This window comes from Molothrus aeneus, chromosome 15 (assembly GCF_037042795.1).
Source record: "Molothrus aeneus isolate 106 chromosome 15, BPBGC_Maene_1.0, whole genome shotgun sequence".
Taxonomy (NCBI): domain Eukaryota; kingdom Metazoa; phylum Chordata; class Aves; order Passeriformes; family Icteridae; genus Molothrus; species Molothrus aeneus.
The window spans coordinates 1,543,937-1,567,592 of record NC_089660.1 but is presented as its reverse complement, the minus strand read 5'-3'; the positions used below and the strand labels follow the sequence as shown (position 1 = coordinate 1,567,592).

The 23,656-nt window shown below is 48.4% G+C and overlaps 1 protein-coding gene across 2 annotated transcripts; it reads right to left on the bottom strand.

Moving 5' to 3' along the window:
* Window positions 1–827: 827 nt before the first annotated feature.
* On the bottom strand, window positions 828–22,477 carry FBXO38 (F-box protein 38). 2 transcript variants are annotated; one of them, XM_066559923.1, is made up of 22 exons: window positions 22,389–22,477; window positions 20,221–20,356; window positions 18,923–19,056; window positions 17,677–17,840; window positions 17,174–17,339; window positions 16,704–16,841; window positions 16,291–16,428; window positions 15,850–15,943; window positions 15,457–15,587; window positions 15,026–15,196; window positions 14,640–14,782; window positions 13,583–13,811; window positions 12,880–12,999; window positions 12,012–12,191; window positions 10,102–10,791; window positions 8,360–8,460; window positions 8,097–8,199; window positions 6,997–7,163; window positions 5,729–5,874; window positions 4,059–4,162; window positions 3,722–3,835; window positions 828–2,743 (listed from the first exon to the last, which is right to left on the bottom strand). In XM_066559923.1, the coding sequence occupies exons 2-22, from the start codon at window positions 20,340–20,342 to the stop codon at window positions 2,565–2,567; spliced, it is 3,534 nt and encodes a 1,177-aa protein (XP_066416020.1). In that variant the 5' UTR covers window positions 20,343–20,356; window positions 22,389–22,477; the 3' UTR covers window positions 828–2,564. The 2 variants fall into 2 exon arrangements, with proteins under 2 accessions (XP_066416020.1, XP_066416021.1); XM_066559924.1 differs by having other exon boundaries at window positions 20,221–20,359; window positions 22,389–22,402.
* Between the last annotated feature and the right edge of the window lie 1,179 nt (window positions 22,478–23,656).

Here is a 23,656-nt window from a genome sequence, read left to right as displayed (position 1 = left end):
TTAGATGACATTTCCAGGCACCTGAGCCTCTCCCAGCTGGGATCTCTGCATCCTCTTCCAGGAGGAGCTGTGGGAAAAGCAGTGCCGGTCACCTCAGGCTCAGTCCCAGCCAGTGGAACCACCAGCAGCAGCAGCAGCTGCCTTCTCCAGCTGGACTGGGCCTGGGCTGCTCAGTGCTCCCCAGGGACTGCACCTGCACAGAGGGACAGAAACCCCACCAAGATTTCACCTCCCCAGTGGGGCTGAGTCAGAGCTGACCCAGGGAAGAAATTCCTGCTCCACGTTTTCCCCAAAGCCACATCCAGGGGGAAGCAGGGCACAGAGGTGGTGCCCTCACATTTCCTCCATCATTTCCTTACCTTGCAGCTCAATGCTGGCCAGGCTGCCTTAGGAGCTCCCTCTGGGACCCAGGAGCAAACATCCCTGGGTTCAGGGGCTGTGCTGGACCCCAGGCTGTCCCCACAGAGCTGGAATTCCCGTGCTGCAGGAGGAGCAGCATCACTGTCCCCTCACCTGCACGGACAGCAGCTGCTCCTCCTGCCACACACCAGGCACAGGAGGGAGGAGAAGCCTGGAACAGAAACACCTGAGCTGGGCAGAGCCAGGAAAAGCCTCCCCTGTCGTGGTGATTGAATAAAAGTGCCCAAACCAGCACAAAATAGAGAGAGGAAGAACCTCAGAGCCAAAAGATCAAATCCCCAGAAGATCCCAGCTCCTCCCTCCCCGCAGCCCTCAGGGGATGGACCCAGGGGATTCAGGCACTGGTATAAAATGGGTGTCACATTTCAGAGGGCAAAATCACTGCAAGGTTCAATTGCTTCCAGAGATACTGAATATAAACAAACACTTTATTTGTGTAAATACTTCTGCAAAAGGCTGCAGTGAGGAGATACCAGCTGGAGACTGGTGCAGTACTCCAGAAACTCAGTAACATTTTCTGGACTAAAATGGTAAATCTGACAGAATCAATGACTCAGAGGACTTGAAACACTTCTAGAAAGGGTCACAATTGTTTTGGCTGAATATCATTGAATACATTATCTATGGTTAATTAAACATGGGTTATAATAAACCATTGACTGTGATCCTGCATTAAAGCAAATTTAGTAACATTCACATTCTCTGGTGTTTAGTGCTCCACCTCCAGTCAGCACAGAGCAGGGCTGAGGAAATGCCCCCATTAGGCACCATTCTCTCCCTCTTATCCCACATATTTCTAGTTCCACATTATCCCAAGAATTCCCACAGAGAGCCTGAGAAAACCAACACTGCCTTGGCTGTGTGGAGCAGCTTCACCCCAGTTTTACAGAGCTAAACATTACAGAAATCCCCATTAGCCACATTTACCCCAAATTCAGGAAATCACCATCAGGATGATGAGCAAAATTGGATAAAATGGTCTAAACTGTACAGCTTTTACCTCAGGAAGTGTACCTCATTTTCTAGGCTGGTAACAGCAGTTTTAAACAAGCATGGATGAGAGACCAGGCCAGAGCTGGGAATTGGCCTCTGCAAGGTCTGCCAGCCCTGGGAGCGCCAGCCCAAAATGTGCATTTCACACCCCACTGGCAGCAAATCCCCACCAAACACCTGTGGGCACTGGGAGCACCTTTCAATACACAACACACACACATTTTGGGGCAAATAGCAGCAGTTTTTACTGACCAGCTGGAAAATGAGCATTCAGGAGGGAGCAGAACCCAGAGCTCCCTGGCTGTGTCGCAGAGCCCCTGCTGCCACAGCCACCAGGCAGCTCCACATCCCCTGCTCTGCCTGCCTGGAGGGAGAGCTCAGCTTCCAGCCAGCCACAATGGGCACAGTTACGCTCAGGAGGGTGGAACCAACCATCAGCAACTTGATTTCCATAGTACAGAGTCAAATACACCAAGAAAATGAAAACTAACAGTACAAAATGCTTGAGAACATTCTGTTTCCAAGGTGCTAAACATGGGGGCTTCCTTTCCCCCAAAAAATGGGTTGAATATCTCTAGAAACTACCACAGATCACCAAATTCTCTACTTTTTTTTTTTTCCTGCTTCTGGCCTTCTTTACAACAGCTGGAGAATATTCTGACCCTTCCAAAAATGCACACAAGACACCAAGATTGTGCTCAACAGGTTTACTCAGACTGGACTCTTAAATGCTCAAGAAAAAGGCACAGATTAAAAGAGACTCTGATGACTCTTTTGAACACAGCAAATGGAATTGTTGTTTATAAGGAAAAAAAATACTGCTATGAATTGTATGGGTTGAAAAGTTCAAATCTTCTTCCCCTTTCCTAATTATTGGCCTTCATTAAATTGGAACTTAAATTAAATTGTATAAACATATGAAATAAAGTCTCAGTATTAGGAAGTTTTGTTTTTGTTTTTTTTTGTTTCCTCTATGTACAACTCTTAGTATACAATTTGTACTTTCCATTTTACATTTAACTACATCCTCCTGGCCACGGGGAGAGCCGAGGGCGTCTCGGTGGCAAATGCTTTGCATTTGGAAAGAAAAAAATCCTGCTTTTTCTTGGCCAGCAGTGCCAGGGGGAGGGAGGGCAGGCCGGGGGCACCCCTCAGATGTAGTCATCCTCCACGGGCTCCCCGTTGACGTCGCAGTAGTGGATGAAGATGGCCACGACCCTCTGGAACACGCCCCTCCGGACCTGGCGCAGCTCCGAGATCTCCTCGCCGATGGTCTCCATGCAGATGTCAGCTGAGAGCTGCCCCTTCCTCCTCGGGGCGTAGATGGTGGCTGGCCAGAGACAGCAAGGAAAAGGAGATGTTTCTCCCAGAAGTGTTCCTGCCCCAGCCAGGCTGGGTCTGCATTCGGGCTCCAAGAGGAAAAGCTCCCTCGAGCGGCCGCGTTTAAGGGATGCTCTCTCCTGCCTTCCTCAGGGCTCCCCACAGCTCCAGCCCCCAAGTCCAAATGGCTGGGAGTGAAATGAACCCCAGAGCACCAGAAAGCCTCTCCCTGAGTCCTCTCTGACATAATTCCAGGCTATCCATTACTTAAATGTTTTATAAATAACAGCAATTGTTATAAATTGCAAATAAAGCAGCAGCGCTCTCCTGAGTTTTCATGGCTTTAACACCATGACTCTTTAACATCCTGACTCTTAAATACTTATCATCAATTCTTTGGTAATTCAGACCTCATATTGAACTACAGGCATCAAGCCAAGCTAAAATAAAATTAAATTACATCAGTCCAAAATAAAATTTTAAAAAGAAATTAAAAAATAAAACCAGAGAAAAGTATAGCCAAAAAAAAAAAATTATAAAATCTCTTCCTCATCCTCTTGAGATTCCTAAACTGGAGCTGGGTAAGAATATCCAAACCAGGATCAATTAAAAATACCTCTAATGAAGGTAGAGGTATTTTTAACCAGGATGTCCCTAATTAAGTAATGGAAGAACATTATTTTTCTCTGCTAGCAAGCAAGGTTTTTAACTGAGCCCCAGGCCCTGCCTACCATCATATCTGAGCAGACAAGCTCCTCAATAGAAAGAGCCACATCTGCAATAAATTCTAACCCACATCATCTCTGTGCCAGAGTTCCCAAGTCCAGTTTTTAACTTTTACATCAAATTTCTGTGAGTTTTCTCACTTCTCTCCAGCCCACCTTAACACCAGATCTACCAAAACCAGCCTAAGGAGCAGGAAACTGAGAAGGAAAGGGAGGCACTGCCAAAGAAGCAAATCTGTGAAGAACCAGAGCAGGTTACTCACTCCTCTCATCGTCCTCAAAGTCGTATCTGGCGTAGCTGTTGGGCTCTGCTGTCCTCAGGGACCTCAGCCAGGGGAAGTCAGTGATCATGGAGTAAGGAGCACCATCCACAATGCCTGCAGGGGGACAGGTCAGGAGCCAAGAGGAGAAAACAGCACCCCTGCAGCACCAGCACCCCCAAACTCTGGTCAGCACAGAGCAGCTCCTCACTTATTCCCCCACTGAGCTGTTTCCCCACTTCCTCACAAGGAATATTCTCCACATCTCTGGGGATGATGCAAAGCTCCTCTCTCAGCAAGGGGCTGAGCAGGAGCCCTCAGCTCCCCACAACTCTCTCACCTTCCAGGGTGTAGATGTCCCTGCCCCAGGGGTACTTGGGGTATTTCTTCAGGTCCTCCTCAGTCCTGGTGGCCTCAGGGAAGAACTCGTATTTAATCAGCTCTCTGGGGAGAGGGAGGGAGGGAGAGGTCACAGCCAGGAAATGGGGAGGTGGCAGGGACAACAAGCAAAGGAGAAATCCTAACACACAACTTTCCCTTCAATGAGCCTGAATCCATGGAAAAACTGCCCCAAGAGCCAGCTCAGCCTCCATCCCTTCACTCTGGAGAGCAACCACAGCCAACAGGGACGGTGCAGAACTGCTGGATGAGATCCACTGACACAATTCCCTGCTGCTGGGAACTTCCAGGAGCTGATACTGACTGAACATCACCTTCCACAGAAACCAACACTATTCCCTGAAGCAAACCACTCTTTTAAAAATGACTTGTCTTCAGCTTTGAAGACATCTCCTAACTATTCCAACAACTTCAATGTACAACTGAATTATTGCTGGATGAATGTGAGGTCATTGCTGGAGAATTTATAGGATTTTCCATATGGGTTCACAATCTGCTTTATACTAAATACATCTTGACACTGGATTTACATTGCACCACCCAGAATTCAACCTTCAGTAGTAACCAAAGGTTGTTTTGTGTGGGTTTTTTTTTTTTTTTTTTTAATTTGGGTGGAAGAATAGAGCAAGTCTGGAGCTGCAGCTGCTCCAGGACACCATGGCAGAGTCCCTGGGGGGCAAATGCTCCCTGGGGAGGGTCAGGGCTCTCTGGTTGTGGGCAGTACTCACTGGATGTGGGCAGTACTCACTGGTTGATGTTGGCTATGGTGTCTCAGGGCTCTCTGGATGTGGGCAGTACTCTCTGGATGTGGGCAGTACTCTCTGGATGTGGGCAGTACTCTCTGGATGTGGGCAGTACTCTCTGGATGTGGGCAGTACTCTCTGGATGTGGGCAGTACTCTCTGGATGTGGGCAGTACTCACTGGATGTGGCAGTACTCACTGGATGTGGGCAGTACTCTCTGGATGTGGCAGTACTCACTGGATGTGGCAGTACTCACTGGATGTGGGCAGTACTCTCTGGATGTGGGCAGTACTCTCTGGTGGATGTTGGCTATGGTGTCTCAGGGCTCTCTGGATGTGGGCAGTACTCTCTGGATGTGGGCAGTACTCACTGGTTGATGTTGGCTATGGTGTCTCAGGGCTCTCTGGATGTGGGCAGTACTCTCTGGATGTGGGCAGTACTCACTGGTTGATGTTGGCTATGGTGTCTCAGGGCTCTGGATGTGGGCAGTACTCTCTGGATGTGGGCAGTACTCACTGGTTGATGTTGGCTATGGTGTCTCAGGGCTCTGGATGTGGGCAGTACTCACTGGTTGATGTTGGCTATGGTGTCTCAGGGCTCTGGATGTGGGCAGTACTCTCTGGATGTGGGCAGTACTCACTGGTTGATGTTGGCTATGGTGTCTCAGGGCTCTGGATGTGGGCAGTACTCACTGGTTGATGTTGGCTATGGTGTCTCAGGGCTCTGGATGTGGGCAGTACTCTCTGGATGTGGGCAGTACTCACTGGTTGATGTTGGCTATGGTGTCTCAGGGCTCTGGATGTGGGCAGTACTCACTGGTTGATGTTGGCTATGGTGTCTCAGGGCTCTGGATGTGGGCAGTACTCACTGGTTGATGTTGGCTATGGTGTCCATCCAGCTCCTCACCCGCACCTTGTTGCGGACGTTGGGGGGGTTGCTGAACTCGTGGATGATGCAGATGTGGTAGGGGTAGGGGCCACTGAAGATTTTCTGCTCCAGAGTCAGCGTGTCCACCTGGGGACAAAGACTGGTGAGCACCACAAACACTGCCATGGGGCTGCAGAGTCAGGAGCAAACAGGCATTGACCAAATCCCTGGGAAATGTAGCAATGGGAGAGAATTCTAACAGCACAAATAAATACAGGGCTGAGGGCAGTGAAACCTCCTCAGGGCAGCTTTGCCAAAGTGCTTATCTTCTTAAGCACTGGAATTGGATGGGAAATGTCTAATTTCTGGGAGTCTTTCCCAACTCCAATGTGGAAATAAACTCCATAAAATTAGAAAATGGTCTAAAACTACTTTTTTCTACTTGTACTAATTTTTGTTACAAGGAGGGGATCAGTGATTTGGGGTTTTATTCCCATCTAATATTTTTACCACTGTCCTTTAAGAGATGTGGTTTCAAAGCAAAGCTGATTTTATGGATTTTATGTGCAATCAACCTTCCCCTGTTGGCAAACCAAGACAGGAAAGCAGGAGAGGAGCAGCACCACAGAAGGATAAAATCAAACATTCCCAGCCTTCCAGATCTTAAATGAAGCCCTCATAAATCCTCACCAGATGATTTAAACAACTCCCTAAATGTCCCTGCTTCCAGCTCCTACACAGCCTGGGGGAGGAGAGGGGGCTCCCAGTCCCACCAGTGTCCTGCAAAAGTCCAGCACCAGGAGGGGATGGAGCTTTCAGAATCCCAAACTCTGCTGTTGCTCAGGAAACAGGACATGGGTCAAGGATTTCAGATCCCTGTGCCATGCTCTGCTCACTCACAGCTGCCAGGAGCACCCAGGCTCTCACAGTCTGAGTTATTCAGTTTGAAAAGAACTCAATGCATCTGTCCTAGGGTGACTTTATGATGCTGGGATCCCCAATCACCTGCTCTGCTTATGCTGGATATGAAGTTCTGCACCTTTAGGAGTGCAGTTTACCATACCCTCTAATGCAGTGAATTAGAGGGTATTGTAAACTGGAACTTAGTAAAGTTCACTGGAGATAGTGAGCTTTGATATTGAATCTAGCAGAGTAGGTTCTGCAATAAAAGCCCTGCTGGGTTCACACACCGAATTTCAGGGCTGTGTTGTTGTGCCATTCCCTGCCCCAGCTGCAGGGGAGCCCAGGGAGGCCAGGCTGGCCCTGTACCTGCTGCATGGGACGAAGGTAGATGATCCTGTTCCTCTCTGGGGGCATCCTGAGGATCTGATCCAGCACCTGATCCATGTTCAGCTTCTTGCACTGGGCGTAGTCAAAGCGATTCACCACGGGGGCATTTTCCACCTTCAGGTGCTTCAGCACACGGCACCTGGTGGCTGGAAAAGGAAATAAAGCACCTCAGGAGCCTCCTGTCAGAGCATTTCACAGCTGGCAGGTTCAAAAGAAAGCAAACAAGCAATAGAAGTTCCAAAAGATTATATGAGTATATCAGATATAGCCCAGCTCTTCATTTTCTCCGTATTATCATCAAACTTTTCTGCTGTGACCCTGCCAGAACTGGCCTTTTAAAATGCCTTGTAAAATTTCATCTAATAACCTTCTCCTCCCTCTGTTTCCTTTCACTGAAATGGTCTGAGGGCTGCCACAACTTCCAAAATCAGCTCAAACACGGAGGACTGGGACGCCACACAATGGAAAATAAAATTGTTTCCTTTCTAGCAACACCGCTCATGTTATCACAATTGCCTTCAAAATCAATGTGTGCTCTAAGTATTCTGCAATAAAGAAATAATTCTTTTCTTTCTGCTAAGTAGACAGATCTGGTGTCAGAAGGAAAAGTCTTCATTTGGATGGTGCAGAAAACAATAAATGACCCAATCCAGGAGCAGTCACACCCTGGCATGAGAAACTAATGCAACCTAAGTGCCAGCACTGCAAACAGATTTTTATCATGTCAAGGAGCAAAAGTATCATCCTGTCAGCTGAAAAACCTAGGGGAGAATGAAGAAATGAGAGAAAAACAAGGTACTCAAATTCATTTCATCAACTCCTAATTACTGTATTACCACTCTTCAATAAACATCTCATCTCCCTAATTGTCAGATCATTTCAGCTGTTGATTTTCAGATATTAATCTTTATTAAAGCTGCTATAAGAGCCATTCAGAGTGGGAAGCAGCAATATTTGGAGTTCTAATTCATCAGCAATGCAGCTGATGAATACAAAATGAGCAGTGGCCTGACTTGAATTCTTTCTGGAATTTCCAATAATGCCAGCGGGAGGAGGCAGCCCTTCCATGAACCACATACCATGGATGAACATCATTTTGGGGCAGTCTTTCAGCACCAAATCTGTTATTCCACAGTTGGTCAATGTGATTCCTACAAGGTTTTTGGATTTCAAAGTCAGTACCTGGGGAAAAGGAAAAAAAAAAGTATGAAAGGTTAAAAATTAAAGAAAACTAAATTGAATTTTATGAGATACAGGAGGATATGAATTAATATAATACAGCTTCAGTTCCCACCAGGTGTTTATGGTGCTAAAGATGCAGGGGTGAAGGAAAAGCCCTTACCTGAACGTGATCATCCTCAATCACAGGGTCACTGGTGCTGGTGGATTTGTCAGCTGTCCTTTTCCTCTTGGTGGTTTGCCTTGGCTTTGGCTTTGCTACTTCTGGAAACAAAAACACGGCAAAATCTTTGCTCTGCTCCATGTCAGGACAGCTGAGAACAGCCCATGACAACTTTTCCCACCCAGGTAAATCCAAACACTGCCTGCCTTCAGAACAAATCCCTGCTTGCTCAAACCCCACTGTCAGCTTGGTGCTCAGAATTATTAAATAAATAACTTTATAGGTGAAAACCCAGGAATGCTGAACCTACACCACAGAAAGATGTGGAGCCAGGGGAAGAAAAGATTCATGGTTAGGTTACACTTGAATCTCTGCAGGAAACAGAACATCCTTGACAAATACAAGACCCAAAATAACTTTAATGTTTAAATAGCAGAAATTATCTCAAACTTCTGGAAAATCTGTTCTTTGTAACTGTCACTAAATTTTGCCTAATACTGCAAAGGATGCCCAGGTATAAAAATCCTTTAATGTTCCCAAGCTCCACCAGGGACCTCAAATTCCTGCTTGATTTGACAGCTGAGTCTCTGAAAAAAATCACCACAAGCATTACTTCCAACACAAAGAGGGAAAAAAATGCCCTAGAATTAATTTTCTGTCATTAACACAGCAAAATGAGAAATTATTTTACTAAAACTAAGCTGTCTTTATTAAAACATATGGCATGTGCACAAAGATCCCCAAATTAATTACTGGTCCTAAGGTAGAAAGCAGACATTTTAAATTTATTAGCAAGATCTCTTCTTGAAACCTGAGCTGCATCTACCTGCAGAACATCTGAGGTGATTTAGGTTTTGTTAACACAAAAACATTAAATAAACCGGAGCATTAAATAAACTGGAAAAACACCAGGATAAGAAGTGTTTGAATCATTCCATGTTAAGAGAGGCAGGAATTTGCCCTCAATCATCCCTACCTCCAGCACTCACAGATGTGTAAGCACACATTTCATCTTCCAGTTTCATTTTACCTGCCAGCCATTCCCAGCAAAGAATCCGGGATATATGAGGTTGTGCCACACTAAGATGATTATTTTGGAAACCAAGAATATTCAAAAGAAACAGCCAGTTCCCCTCTCAGATCTGTTGTTTTCTCCCTTCATTCCAGCCCTTCAGGGGTTTTATTTTATGTCAGGTGAACAAAATAATAATGTGAAGCATGAAGGTGTTTAACAAAAGGACAATCTTCAGTAGGTTTGATCACCCTGCCTTAAACACTTGGAAGCAGAACCCAATGCAGGTCCAAAAGCCTGGCTCAATTGTAATTATGACTTTATTGGCTGATAAAGCACCAATTGTAACCTCTTCCCTCTTGTTCAGATCTAAGTGTAGCTGCTGCCTTTGCATGGAGTGTTTTATGAAGAGACAACTTCTGTTTCAATGAATCACAGCCTCCACAGGCAGGCAGAGCACCAAAAAATTGCATTTGCTTTTCAATGGAGTAAAGCAGATACTGGTTAGAATGGATGAAGCACAAAAAGAAAGAGCTGCACAAAAAGAAAGAGGAAAAAGTCAGTGGCACTTTCAGAGAATCCTGGTGATGGCACCTGTGTTCCATCAAGCTCTGACCTTTCAAACCACTGGGGTTTAAACCCCTGACTAACAAACTGCACCTCAGAGCTCCTGGGGAGCCGCAGCTGCTCACTGCATGCCCTCAGCCCTTCCTGTGGCTGTGAGTCCTACCTGGCTCTGACACCAGAGGCACGTGGGACAGCCTGCTCCTGGCCCTGGTCAGGGGTCTCCGTGGGTACTCCTCCTTGCAGTCCAGCTGCCAGCCCGGGGGCTGCGTGCTCTGCTCCTGGCTGCCAGCCCCACAGGCACTCCCACTAGTCCTGTCATGCCCAGGCTCTCCTGCAGCCCCACAGTCTGGCAGTGTCCTAAGTGCAAAGTCTGGCCCGTCCCTGCAGGCCCCGCTGGTGGAGGGGCTCTCCCCATCCCACCCCCCGCTCGTCCTGTGCTGCTGTGCCCGGGAGCAGCAGCGGGAGCACACGGAGCTCTCCTCGGGCTCCCTCTCACTGCACCCATCCCTCCTGCAGGGACAGCAGCCACACTGCCTGCACTCCTCTCCAGCTGCTGGGCTGCTGCCAGCAGAGTGGCTCTGGGCTGCCTGGGCACAGTCAGGGCTGGGGGAAGCAGCACTGCAGGAGCTGGGTGCTGCCGTGGGCGCCGGGGCGTTGCTGCAGCTGCCGTAGGAATCCTTGCTCTTGCTCCTCTCGGGCATGTCACTGGCTGCTTTCATGTCAGCTTTGATCTGCTCACTGGTCACCTGGCAGCCCTTCTCACAGCTGCTCTCCTCCACGGGGAACTGCTTGGCCTGGCCCCCGTGGCTGGTGCTGCATCTCTTCCGCAGGGGGGTCTTGCCTTTGCCGCTCACTGCGGGAGGGAAGGGAGGAGAGCAGTGAGAAACCCCAGCAAACCTGAGTGCTCCTCTGTGAAGGTACTGAAACACAGGGCAGCCCAGAGGCCAATGACAATCTCCCCAGGAATGGCAATTATTGGTATTTGTGGCTGTTGCTGCACCTTTGGAACATCTTGCAGCTATTTTTGGAGTGATGTGCTGGAGAGTTTGCCACACAAATCCACCAGATTGTCCAGAGCAGCTCACTGCTCACACAGGCACAGCAATATGAAAGACACACTGATAGCAGAATCAAATATGGAATAGTTTGGGCTGGAAGGACCTTAAAGCCCCTCCAGTGGCACCCTTGCCATGGCAGGGACACCTTCCACTGTCCCAGGCGCTCCCAGCCCCAGTGTCCAGCCTGGCCTTGGGCACTGCCAGGGATCCAGGGGCAGCCCCAGCTGCTCTGGGCACCCTGTGCCAGGGCCTCACACCCTCCCAGGGGGGATTTTTTCCTAATATTTAATCTAGAGAGGCTTTTGTTTTCTCAAATATGAGGAATCAAACAGGAGCAGACAGGACTGAAGTTCACATTTCAGCAGCGACACCAAGCTCCCCCTCCTGGGTCTGGGCAGTGCTGCCAGCAGTAACAGCAGGCTCAGCTCACAGGTGAATAAAAACCCACACAAATCATAACAGAACTTAACCCCAGGATCACTGAGGTTGGAAAAGCCCTCCCAGCCCATCCAGCCCCAGCTGTGCCCCATCCCCACCCTGTCCCCAGCCCAGAGCACTGAGTGCCATCTCCAGCCTTTCCCTGGACACCTCCAGGGATGGGCACCCCAACCCTCCCTGGGCAGCCCCTGCCAAGGCCTGAGCACCCTTTCCATGCAGGAGTCCTCCTGAATGTCTGCATTAATCCTCTCAGCCCATCACACCACCCCAAGCCCCAGATCCCCAATATTGGCAATACAAAAGTTCATGTAAATTCCCTCCAAACACAGATTCTTTCCCCCCTGAAACCAGAACTGACATCCACACTGTGGGCTCACAGGCCTGATAAATTCTGTCCACTTGGAATCCCAAAGAGGAGCTGCAGGTCTCTGATCAGTGCAGCACCACTATCTGTGTTTCTGTACCTGTGACTGCAGCTCAAACATCTCCTTCCACCCTCACTCTACATTCCAAACCAAGCTGGAAATGAACCTGAACCACGTGGAAAGACTGAAAGTTAAGAAGGAATGTTGCACACCTGAAGGTTCTCTGGTTTCCACTGGATCCCTACTCTTGTCTTCCCCATCTGAGTAACTCTGTGCAATGCTGTTGGAGATGCAGGCTCTGGAAGTGCCCATGTTTTCCTCCTCATCCTCACTGTCTGAATCATGGATGGTAATAGGAGCTGCTTTTACAGCAGGTTGAATTCCACTTGGTCCTGAGAAGAAGAATATCAGCATTTCATGTAAAAATTAACCAAGAATGGATTAAAGGGCTGAAAATCTTTTAGCACTGCTTGAAAAACTGATAAGAAATTAATTGGAGTCAATTTAGTCACCCATCTGCGGGCCCCTCACTAAAATCTAAACGGGAGAAGAGCAAAATACTGCATGTCAGCATTAAAGCATTCTGGTTTGGAAGGGGAGGAGTGTCACAATGGAGTGTTACTTCAGGCTGCTGGGATATTCAGTAGAAAATTATATTGTCCAGCTAAAAGTGGCAATAAAAGAATCAAGATTGCCTTGTGTCACTAATTAAATTAAATTAAATTAACACTGGGACAAGTTGTGTGGCTTGAGAAAAGGCAAAAACAACCCAAGTGCTGCAGTGAAAAAACTAAGGCCATGAACACCAAGAGAGCAACAGGACAAGTTCATTGAGGCCTTCTGACCTTTATTATACTGAGCACAAAAATCAGGTTTATGGTCAAGGTATTTCCCTGCACATGCAAAGAAAGCTCTGGGCTGTAACAGAGAATAAAATCCTTCACAGAACTAAGCTGTGCTAACATCATTATTCAAAATCAGACAACCCTGCTGAAGCCAAACATCCAAAACCAGAGTTAGAGTGGAAAATGAATCCCTCAGGGAGATACCAAGAGGTGATTTCTTCCCAAACCCAGTTACCTGCTTGCTCCTCATCCACCTCCATGGGAACAACAGCCTGGCTGGGAGCTGGCAGCTCGTCCTGGCCCTGCCCAGCAGCCTCCCCTTCCTCCTGTGCCACCTCCTCCATCTCATTCAGGGCTGCAAAGGGCAACAGGAGGTCAGGAACAGGAAACAGAACAAACTGAGCCCTCAAACACCCACAGGAAACAAATAAACACTGCCTTGATTCCTTTGGTGAGCCTCTGGGCTTCACAAATTATCTCACAGATTTGTTCTACATCTCTGTAGCCAAAGCCCAGCCTAACTTTTGGGGCTTAGTTCGCTCAGATTAAAACTCCACACCAGGAGCTGAAAGAGCAACAAGCTTTCAGTGCAGATTCCCATCTTCACCAGGAGCCTGTGTGAGGGGGACTGCAGATAAAATCCCTCCCAAAAGCTCCCCCAGGATTTCCCTCAGCTGAAAATCCCCCCCAAAGCCCCTCTAGGATTTCCCTCAGCTACAAATCCCCCCCAAAAGCTCCCCAGGATTCCCCTCAGCTACAAATCCCCCCAAAAGCTCCCCAGGATTCCCCTCAGCTACAAATCCCCCCCAAAAGCTCCCCAGGATTCCCCTCAGCTGCAATTGCCCCCAAAGCCCCCAGGATTCCCCTCAGCTGCAATTGCCCCCAAAGCCCCCAGGATTCCCCTCAGCTGCAATTGCCCCCAAAGCCCCCAGGATTACCCTCAGCCCCAATCTGCTGCTCCTCAGCGGGGCCCTCCTGGCGCAGCTCGTTCTCCTCATTCTGCTCGTTGGGGTGCTGGTGGTTGTTGTGGTGCATGTTGGGGTTGTTGTTGTTGTTGTTCTGGTGGTTGTTGTTGTTGTCATTGTCATTGTTGGAGTTCTGATTGCTCACCAGGGCAGAGGAGACCCCAATTCCTGTGCCTGCACTTAGGCCCACACGAGCACAGCCCTGAAACAAAGGCAGAAATTCAGATTTGAGAAGATGGAGCTGTTATCTCAACATCCCCTAAAGGCACCAGGGAAACCACTCTGCTGGAATGTCTGGGACAACACAACACTGCCAGGGAAACTGTCCCTCAGATTTCCTGAGTGCAGAATCCATCTTCAGGCTGGCAACTCCAGAACTTCAACTCCTAATGAAAGGGAAAGTCCTCAAAGCACTTCATTTTAATCTATGAATTGTGTTAATCTATTAATTTGCTGTGGGACGATGACATGAATACAAACAGCAGATCAGAGCCTTCCTAGCACTCCAGGTACCATTAATGGCCAAAGGAAGCAGGTTTTACACTTTCCATTGCCTGCCAGCAGCTTACCAAGGATTTGTGTTACACTGTGGGGGGGACAACACGAAGAAATAAAATTCCTAAGCTCTGAAAGCACTTCAAAAGGGAAACACTACCCCCATTTCACCCAGCAAAAAATCATAAAAACCTCTTAGAATTGTAAAGAGAGGCCTAAGATGAAAAAACAATACAAAAAGCAGCAGCACAGTGAAATATCAGCAGAGACCTTGAGAGAATCAGTGAGTTTTACTTTTGAGAGAATCAAAGAGTTTTTTTTCTGGTCACACATTCATTCCCTGCCACTGCTCCCATTTGCAGAAGCAGCACCACTCTCCCCATCATATGATGCTAAAAGCAACTGCAAACCAAAGTCATTTATTACCAATCCCTTCAATTAATGACAGCTTTGAGAAGAATGCACACTGGTGTGCCAATGAAATGGAAACAAGTAAAAACAGTGAGAAAAAGCCAAACCATTCCCTGGAATTTACCTTTGGAGGCTCTCTAAACATCTGGTCCAGAGAAATGAACTCCAAGCTTGGCAGTAACTCGATGAACTGACTGAAAGAGTCCAGCTTGATGGCATGGCACCTCACCAGGGTCAGGTCAACCAGGCGCGTCCACCTTGAGTGGTCTGGAACACAAGAGAGGCCTTTCCTGAGGGATTCCCACCTCACTCCTTGTTTATCACCCCCTCTTCAGATCTGAGAGCAGCATCCTCTGCATCTCCATCCTGCTCCCAGCATCACCATGGCCCCAAAGCAAGCATCATCTACTGTACTTACTAACAACAGAACAAGCAGTACTAGAGCAGAGAAATTCTGGTTTAGCACAGAAATTCATATAATAGCTCTGAAATTTCAAAGGTGTGCAATACCTGTGATCCAATTATTTGGGTTATGTAGATGTGGGCAGTTGTAAATGACCAGATACTTGATGAAAGAAAAAACTTCATTTACAGCTTTCATACCAATATCTGTAATTATTCCTGGGTTTTCAACCACATCAGCCAAGCCGTACCTCACCAAGTCCGTACTCGTCATTTTACCTACAAAAGAGAGGAGCAGACACAGCAGTAAATTTGTCTTTTATAGCAGGATTTTCTAACTCCCTACTGATCAGATCATTCCTTTAATAAAGCTCAGCTTTCCCAATTTCAGGGAGTGAGGAAAACCAGATTTGGCTGTATGAGATCAGCAGCCTCAATACATGCAACATTAATATTCTCATTAATCACTGAGAACATGATGGAAAACACAGCAATTTCTGTAATCCTGGTGTTATGTATGGATATAAAAAGTGTCATACACTGTAGTAAAAACTCATCAACGTAGCCTAGGTGAAGAGTTTCAAACTGTGGGAATTCCAGTTCAGCCATCTTCAAAGCAGAAAAAACACCATCTTTGGTCAAGGAAGGCTGGATCCGCACTTCGTGCAACCTGCAGGGAATTCAGAATTGCTCCTATCAAAATTCAGGCCAGAACACAGAAAACACTCAAGAAGGTGCCCTGCTCTAATAAAACAGAGAATCTGGCAGGACCCAGAGGGTATTTGCAGTTATTTTAATCACAGAACAGTCTTGTTATGCAAAGTTTGTATGTGTATTCCTTAAACTCTGATGGTTGTTCTGGCTCTTGGATGTCACTTCTAAGACATTTATTTTGAAAAAGGGGAAGCCAAGAGAGATCTGAAGGGAGGTACCTTCGTGCAGCAGTTATGATGAGGTAGCCAAGATCCACTTCAAGTGCATTCTTGCAAGCTCCCAGAACTATAGTGTGCAAATTCCTAAAACCACCTGGCAAATAAAGAACAGCTTCTTACACTTCAGCCTCACATCACAGCCCTCAGCCCTACACATTTCCACCAGTGTTGTCTTAACCTTTTTCAGCAAATCAAGAAAACAAATATTTGCACCTAACTCCTCCAATCCTGGTTCTGCTCATCAACAAATGTAGCTCATTAAGAGTTAACTGCAGTTAGAATATCAAAATTATACCCAATACAGAGCATGTTCAGCACTATGACCATAGTTCCAAACACTCAAAAAAGAACATGCTACAGACAAAAAGCCCCCAGAATTTGCTAAAGCTTTAATTAATTAATTTATTTCTATTTAGGTATGAGGGAGTAGGAGTGTCCCACCAGATCTCCAGCTGTCTTCTACCACGTGCTGGATAAGTCCTCCAAGAAATGGAACACGGACCAGCTCCAAGTGCTCCAGATTCCTGGCAGAAGCCAGGCCTGTCACCAGGGGAACATACTTCAGAGAGTTTGTGGGTCCTGCACACAACAAGGCCAGAAAGACAGAGCAGATTGTTCACTTCTCCCTGCATTATCCCATGGAAGAACTAAAACACATCCACACAAATCCCTCTAGAGCAGCAAGTCAACAGAACCACACAGCACTAAGTAAGGGACAGGACAGGGAGAGATTTCTGTCCAACACCACAAATCAAACAAGGGCTGCTCTGAGAATGTGGAATTCCAAGACTTTAACAGAACCAGATTTCCTCCATGCTCTACCATCCCCTTCAGACAGGAAGAATCCCTCTTACCAGCACAGTTCCTCATGACAAAAGCACGTAAGCTGATACAAAGGAAATCTTTAAAAGGCTGTGGTTTGGTGAGTCTCACCCACTTCAAATAAAGGTGCCTCAGCATTGGGATACAAGGAATCTCAGGGACATTCACCCCTAATAATACATAAACAAAACAAACAAACATTTTAAACAAGCTTTAAACTAATCCTCTGCATGACAAATTCCTGGCTTTCAAAAGGAAGCTTTTCTGTGCTTTGTGGCAAGTGAGAAAAGCTGTGAACACTTGAAACACAAGTTCTTCACCTTGGTTTGTCAAAAATTCTTTAGAACTTGCCCTCTGCACCTGCTATCAAATATCCAACTAAGATCTCCAAGATGCCACAGCCCAAACTCCCTCTCCTCCAAAGAATTACAAATCTGCAGAGTTTCAAAGCTTTTAAATCCACCTGTGTTGAAGCCAACTACTTCACCACGACCACACTCACCTACTAAGTGCAAAGTCTGAATTTTAGCTCCTATAGGAATTTTCAGCTTGTTCTCAGGAGGAATTGGAAAAGCACCATTACGATTACGAAACTTCCCTAAAATGTGGACTTGGGGCATGTATGTCCAAATAGCTTCCACCAGCTCTAAATGAGAGGTCTCAACACCCTGGATAAAAGGAAGCAAAGCAAATGCTCTAACACCAGTTCAACAACAACATCCTCTTAACCATGTAAACTACAGAATGCAGCGTTATTTCACTTTTCATTTCTAGCAAGACTTGTCTGTTTCAAAGCAGAGGGATCAGAGCTTCAATTCCTTGCTGGGCTTAAGAGCACCTGGGATTCCCAGTGGTGCAACTAAAAATAGTTGTGATCAGCAAACAGGGTCACAATTAACTCCTCCCCGTGCAGCCAGGCCTAAACCAAAGCCCTGGAAGCACCAAGTCCCTGTCACAAGTTTTAACAGTGTTGAAGGAGGTTCTCTCCCAAGTCCAGCCACTCACCAGCAAATTTGGACAGGCCTGCAAAGCCTCTAAAACTCCAGGAATGCTGAAAGCTTCGTGGCCACGGACTCGGCGCCTTTCCAGATACCTGGGATGAAGACCATAAAGTTGTTCAATGTCTGGCATCTTCCTCAGCAGCGTTAGGAAGCTGGAATCAGTGAAACCTAAGACAACAACAACACATTTGGTATTGGTGTGGCAGCAGACACTCGGCTCTGAAGGGAAAGCCAAACACACTTCTCTCTTTATGTGGCAGTACAAGTTCTGTGGTGTTGAAAAGATGCACTTGGTGAAGCAATAGCTTTTCTTTTACTTCCACATTCTAGAAACCATGACCTAAATACTCCTCTGCCTTGAATTTTGCAGGTTTGCTACAGGTTTCCTTCAGAGGAGCTGCATGGCTGCAGGGTTCACTGTGCTCTCTCCCTCCTCACATGAAGCTTTGTTGGTCTATTTTTCCTGGAATTCCATTTATCAACTCCATGGGTCAAAAAAATCCCAGCTGGATCCCTTATTTCAGTTCACTATTCACCACAGCTCACATTTCTCACAGAAACAGGATGGTTTCTTAAAGCAAAGGTTTATTTCATTCTAGTGAAAGACAGCATATAAAAAGGATTTTAACTGGCTAAGTTACTTGTATTTACACCAATTTTAGGTTAGGTCTCTAAACACCTGCTTAATACCAGCCATAGTCAATCTCAATTTGCAAATCCTCTCATTTTCAGAATTCCCTCATTTTAGCTGTGTCCCCACCAAATCTCAGCAGTGCAATTTAAACCCAACAGAAATCCTGGTACTCACAGGGTTCACCCAGACTGACAAATTTATCTATTGATCTGCAGGTGACTCGAGGTGTGACATCAAAACTTATCCTTACATTGTTAAGTGCTGGCAGATGAGTTGCTCTCTCACTCCATTGTATTTTTTGCTGCCTGCATGCAAACAGCCTCTTCATGGCATAACCCCTGGATAAACTCCCTTCCAGCAATCAGACAAACACAGATTGTATTGACAGGTGCCTACAGAGCACTCCCAGTCACAGAATCACAGAATGAACTGCCTTGGAAAAGACCTTTGAGATCATCAAGTCCAACCTATGACCTAATACAGCAATGCCAAATTTGTATTTACACGCAGACAGAGACTTGGCAAAGCCACTCCCCAGGGCAGCCAGGCAAAGGAAGGGGAGATCCAGTCAAGTGCAGGGTTAGTGAGCAGAGGGGAGAGGCAGGGAGCAGCTCACCTGTGGGCATGTACTCCCACCAACGCCCCGCACACAGATCCACCACCTTGACCACGCGCAGGTACAGCGTCACCGCCTCCTTCAGCTTCCGGGACAGGCACTCCATGCACATGATGTCCTGCAAGGGCAGGTACCTGGGGACAGCACAAACAGCCTGCTGCAGCCTCCAGCATGGCCTGTACCTGGGGACAGGTACCTGGGGACAGCACAAACACCCTGCTGCAGCCTCCAGCTGGCCCACAGCATGGCCTGTACCTGGGGACAGGTACCTGGGGACAGCACAAACAGCCCTGCTGCAGCCTCCAGCTGGCCCAAACACAGCCTGTACCTGGGGACAGGTACCTGGGGACAGCACAAACAGCCCTGCTGCAGCCTCCAGCTGGCCCAAACACAGCCTGCCTGCAGCACTGGGGCATTTCTCACACAGCATTGCCTGGAGTTCAATCCACAGTTCTGCTAAGCAGTGACTCAGCATTCCTGACACTGAGTGTGGAACAGTCACACAAAGAGAGCATTAAATGCCCAGATGATTTGGTTCTCTGGTATATCATAAAAACACAGAACGTTTGGCTTGGCAGGGACCTTAAAGCCCATCCAGTGCCACTCCTGTGATGGGCAGAAACACCTTTCACTGTCCCACGAGGCTCCAGCCTGGCCTTGGGCACTGCCAGGGATCCAGGGGCAGCCACAGCTGCTCTGGGCACCCTGGGCCAGGGCCTGTCCACCCTCACAGGGAACAATTCCTTCCTTAAATTAATGCAAACCAACCCAAACCCTGCTGACCCAGCCATTTCCATCAACAGGTTTGATTAAGTTACTTTCTTTTTCTAGCACGTACTGCAAGCTCAATTCCCAAATGTTTTGGAGAGCTGCTGTTTTCCAAGAACTTGTGGGTGAGGCACTATGTTTTGGATAACAGGGCTGAGTGAACATCTGGAAGAAGGGCTTTGCTGCAGGGGAGGTCACATCCTCACCCCAGATCCCTTCTGCAGATGCAACAATTCCCAAAAAATCATCTCAACTGTGCCCAACCAAAGTGTATTTCTGCTCTAAAATCAGTATTTATAACAGAATTAAATCACTTATTTATTTCTTCTTCATTCTAATATTCATGACGCTCACATAAATTAATTTTCAGTTTACAAATGAATTTTGGAGACTGAAAAAAACATTTGTCATCCCTTTTTATCCACCACTCCACTCATGGTACACCCACTGTTTGCTGTGTCAGAAACAGATGAAAAAATAAAGAACTCTAAAACAAGAAGCACTGAACTGATTTCTGCCAGGCTGCTCACCTAAAGATGTGGCAAAGCACTTCATGAGAGAGTTGGTTCATGTAATCTTTTGGCTCCTCAGCTTTGGTAGACTCTGCCCCTTCCCTGCTCACTGCTTTCACAGTTTTCCGCCGGGGCCCCATCTCTGCTGCGAGCTCTGCTGGGAGGAAACGGGCACAGAGTCATGAAATTCAGGCACCTGAAACACAGAGGGACACAGCACAGAGGGAACAGCAGTGCAAAACCCAGCTGTGCTTCCATTAGACACAAGGGCTCACCCAAAACCTGAGGATTCTCAGACAAACCCTCTCAGCTGAGGGAGTGATGAAGAAACGTCACCACAGGTGTAACCAGGGGTCAGCTCTTTTCATGAATAAAAAACCTCCCAAGATCCCACCCTGAGATCAAGGCAGTCACAGGGAAGCTGTGCAGGGATCACCAGCTTAGCACTAACTACAATGTTCCAGTGCAAAATAAAAGTGCAAAGTCTGTCCAGCAGAAAAATGATTTCTTTTTCTTTTTGGAATAAATGGGCTCCAGCTGATCACTCTCCAAAAAATGCCCCGTTAAAAGCCCTCAAACCAGCTCCTCTTGGAGGGGAGAACAGCAAGTAAAATATTCAGGGTGCTGAGTTACAGATCAAAGGCACAGGAAAACTGGGAGTCACTGGAAGCAGCGTGCAGGATCCTCTCTCTGCTCCTCCCTGAGCTGTGTCCTCCCCTCTGCAGCACTCCCAGGCTCTGGGGCTCCAATGCTTCATGTAAAAACACCCACAATTACCATGGAAGCAACAAATCAGGAACTAAACAAAGATGAACTCACTGCTGACAGAAAATCACCTTCTAAGGATGCTGAGAGATCCTTTCCCAACTGTACCTGGCAAAGATTTATTTTATTCTAACACAAGAGCAAGAATGAGGAGGGCAAAGCATCACCAGCTCAGTGAACCTGTTAAACAGGTTGGATGCCAAAATTCAGTGGATTGAGGATAAACAACTGGAAAAAAAAGGGCAGATTTTGGAAAAGCTTTCAGCAAGGCCTTGTTGCAGCCAAAATTTGAAACACTGACAGCTCCACTGTGATCTAATTACTGCAAAACAGGTGGTGCCACACATTTTGGGGGCATTTTCCCCACCTGGATTTGTTGTTTGACTGGATCTCTGCTCCTTTGGACTGGGGGAATTCTCCAGCCAGGAGTGAAGACCCTGCATTTGTTGCTCTTTTTTGGGGCAGGCTGGAAGGGGTCAGTTTGGGGTGACCGACCTCATAAAGCCCAAAATTAACTATTTATAGACTGAATTCCGAGGAAAACATCAATCCCCAATCACCTGGGATAACTCAGTTTGAACAGAGGATTGCAACACAACCTAAAACCTTCCAGGCTGGCACAGCCACGTGCTGGGAACAATCCAGCAGGAAAGAGAACAGCAGAAGCACTGGGGCAAAAGGCAAGAGAAATGAAAATATTAACAGGCAAAGCAGGAAAAACCCTGCAAGACACAAATGACTCCAGCACAACCCGCCCCTGCCATGAAGGGGGAGAAGAAGGATTTGTCTCCATGAGTCTGCAGTTTCTGCACAATTAAAGCTCCTCCTGGGGTTATTCTGAGCTAATGAGCACAGCTTTAACACCTCATTCTACATCATCGAGCTGACCCCATTTAAAAATAAAAGACAAATCTTCACAGCAGGAAGAGCTTTATATATCCAATAAATCAAACGGGATTTTGCGGCCCCCACCTCAATTTATTCCCGACAATGAAGGTCGCACGAAACAACAGCTCGACATGCTCTGTTTTTGATGAATAAACACCCCACGGACCTTAAAAAGCCTAAAGAACCACGGGGAGACTCCGCAGCAGCGAGAAATGAGGAAAAACGCGGCGAGAGCAGCCAGGGCCGGGCCGGCAGCGCCGGTAGCGAGGGGTGCTCCCGGAGCGGGGGAAACGCCAGGACGCGGTGGTTTGTGCCGAGATGAGCCAAGGAAAACCAGGCTCCCCCATAGCCCCGGCACCGCCGGTCACTCCCGGGGGGGCCCCGGGGCCTGTGACAGCGGGGCCGGCCCGAGCCCGCGGCGCCGGGAGGCGGCGGCGGCCTCCGGCTGCCCGCCCCGCCGCCCCGGGGGCCGAGCCGGCCGCGCCCCCGTCCCCTGGCGCTCGCTGCCCTCCCCTGGCGCTCGCTGCCCTCACCTGCCCTGGCTCCGCTCGCCGCCCTCGCCCCGGTTGTGGCCGCGGGGCAGCCCCGGCCCCGCTTCCTGCGCGGCCCCTTCCGCCAGCGCCGCCGCTTCCTGCGCGCCGCTTCCGCTTCCGGCCGCGCTAAGGCGGGGGGAGAGGGGGGGAGGCACCGCCCGGGCCGTGCTGAGGGCACCACGGGTTCTGAGGGCTCCGAGGGCACTGAGAGCACCGGGGGCTCTGAGGGCACCACAGGTTCTGAGGGCACCGGCGGCTCTGAGGGCTCCGTTCGGGGCTCCGATCGGGGCTGGGCTCGCTCAACACAGAGCGACAGGGACGGGAGTCAGTGGAGGTGCTGGCGCAGTTGCAGTCCCGGCTGTGCCGAGCTGAGGGACACCCGAGGGATGGAGCTCCGAGCGGCCGCGGCTGCGCGAGGTGCCCGTGGCAGGGCGGGATGAGATGGGCGCCAGGGTCTTTCCAGCCCAAACCATTGCAGGGTTCTGTGAGCAGCCGGCCCAGCTCCTGGCCCTGCACAGACTCCCCAAAATCCCACCCTGGGCATCCCTGGAGCGCTGTCCAAGCCCTTCTGAAGCTCTGGCAGCGTCGGGGCTGCGCCCATTCCCTGGGAAGCCTGGGCAGTGCCGGCACCCTCTGGGGGAAAAACCTTTCCCAAAATCCACCCTGGCCCTGCCCTGGCCCAGCCCCAGCCCTTCCCTGGGTCCTGTCCCTGTCCCACAGATCGGAGCTGCCCCTCAGGAGGAGCTGCAGGAGTCTCCCCTCAGCCTCCTCCAGCTGCACAATCCCAGCGCCCTCAGCTGCTTCTCCACGGCCCCTCCAGACCCTCCCCACCCTCATGCCCCTCCTTTGGAGGCTCTGCAAGGTTTATAAAAGATTTTCCCTACAGAGTCTCTACCCTGGCCCCACACGTGTATTTGCAGCATTGTGCAGGTCTGCGCTGAAGCCTGGTTTTAATGGCTGTGTTTGGGTGGATCCCAGCTGAAATCGCAATTCCCTCAACGTTTTAAAGTCATGTTTCATGCAAGCCCCGAGGGATTGGGTGACAAGGCTCGTTCATCAGCCAGCAGACTGCTGGTGAGTTATTTTTTGTGAATGACAGCGTGCAAAGACTCAGCTGCTGGTTCAGTGACAATCCCAGAGGAATCCACAACGCTCTGTGGCAGAGTAGGAATAACAAAATAAATTCTTGGCAATCCCTGTGGATTTTGGATGTGTCAACAGCATCACTGAGGTTGGAAAAGGCCTCAGAGGTCACTGAGTCTAACCTG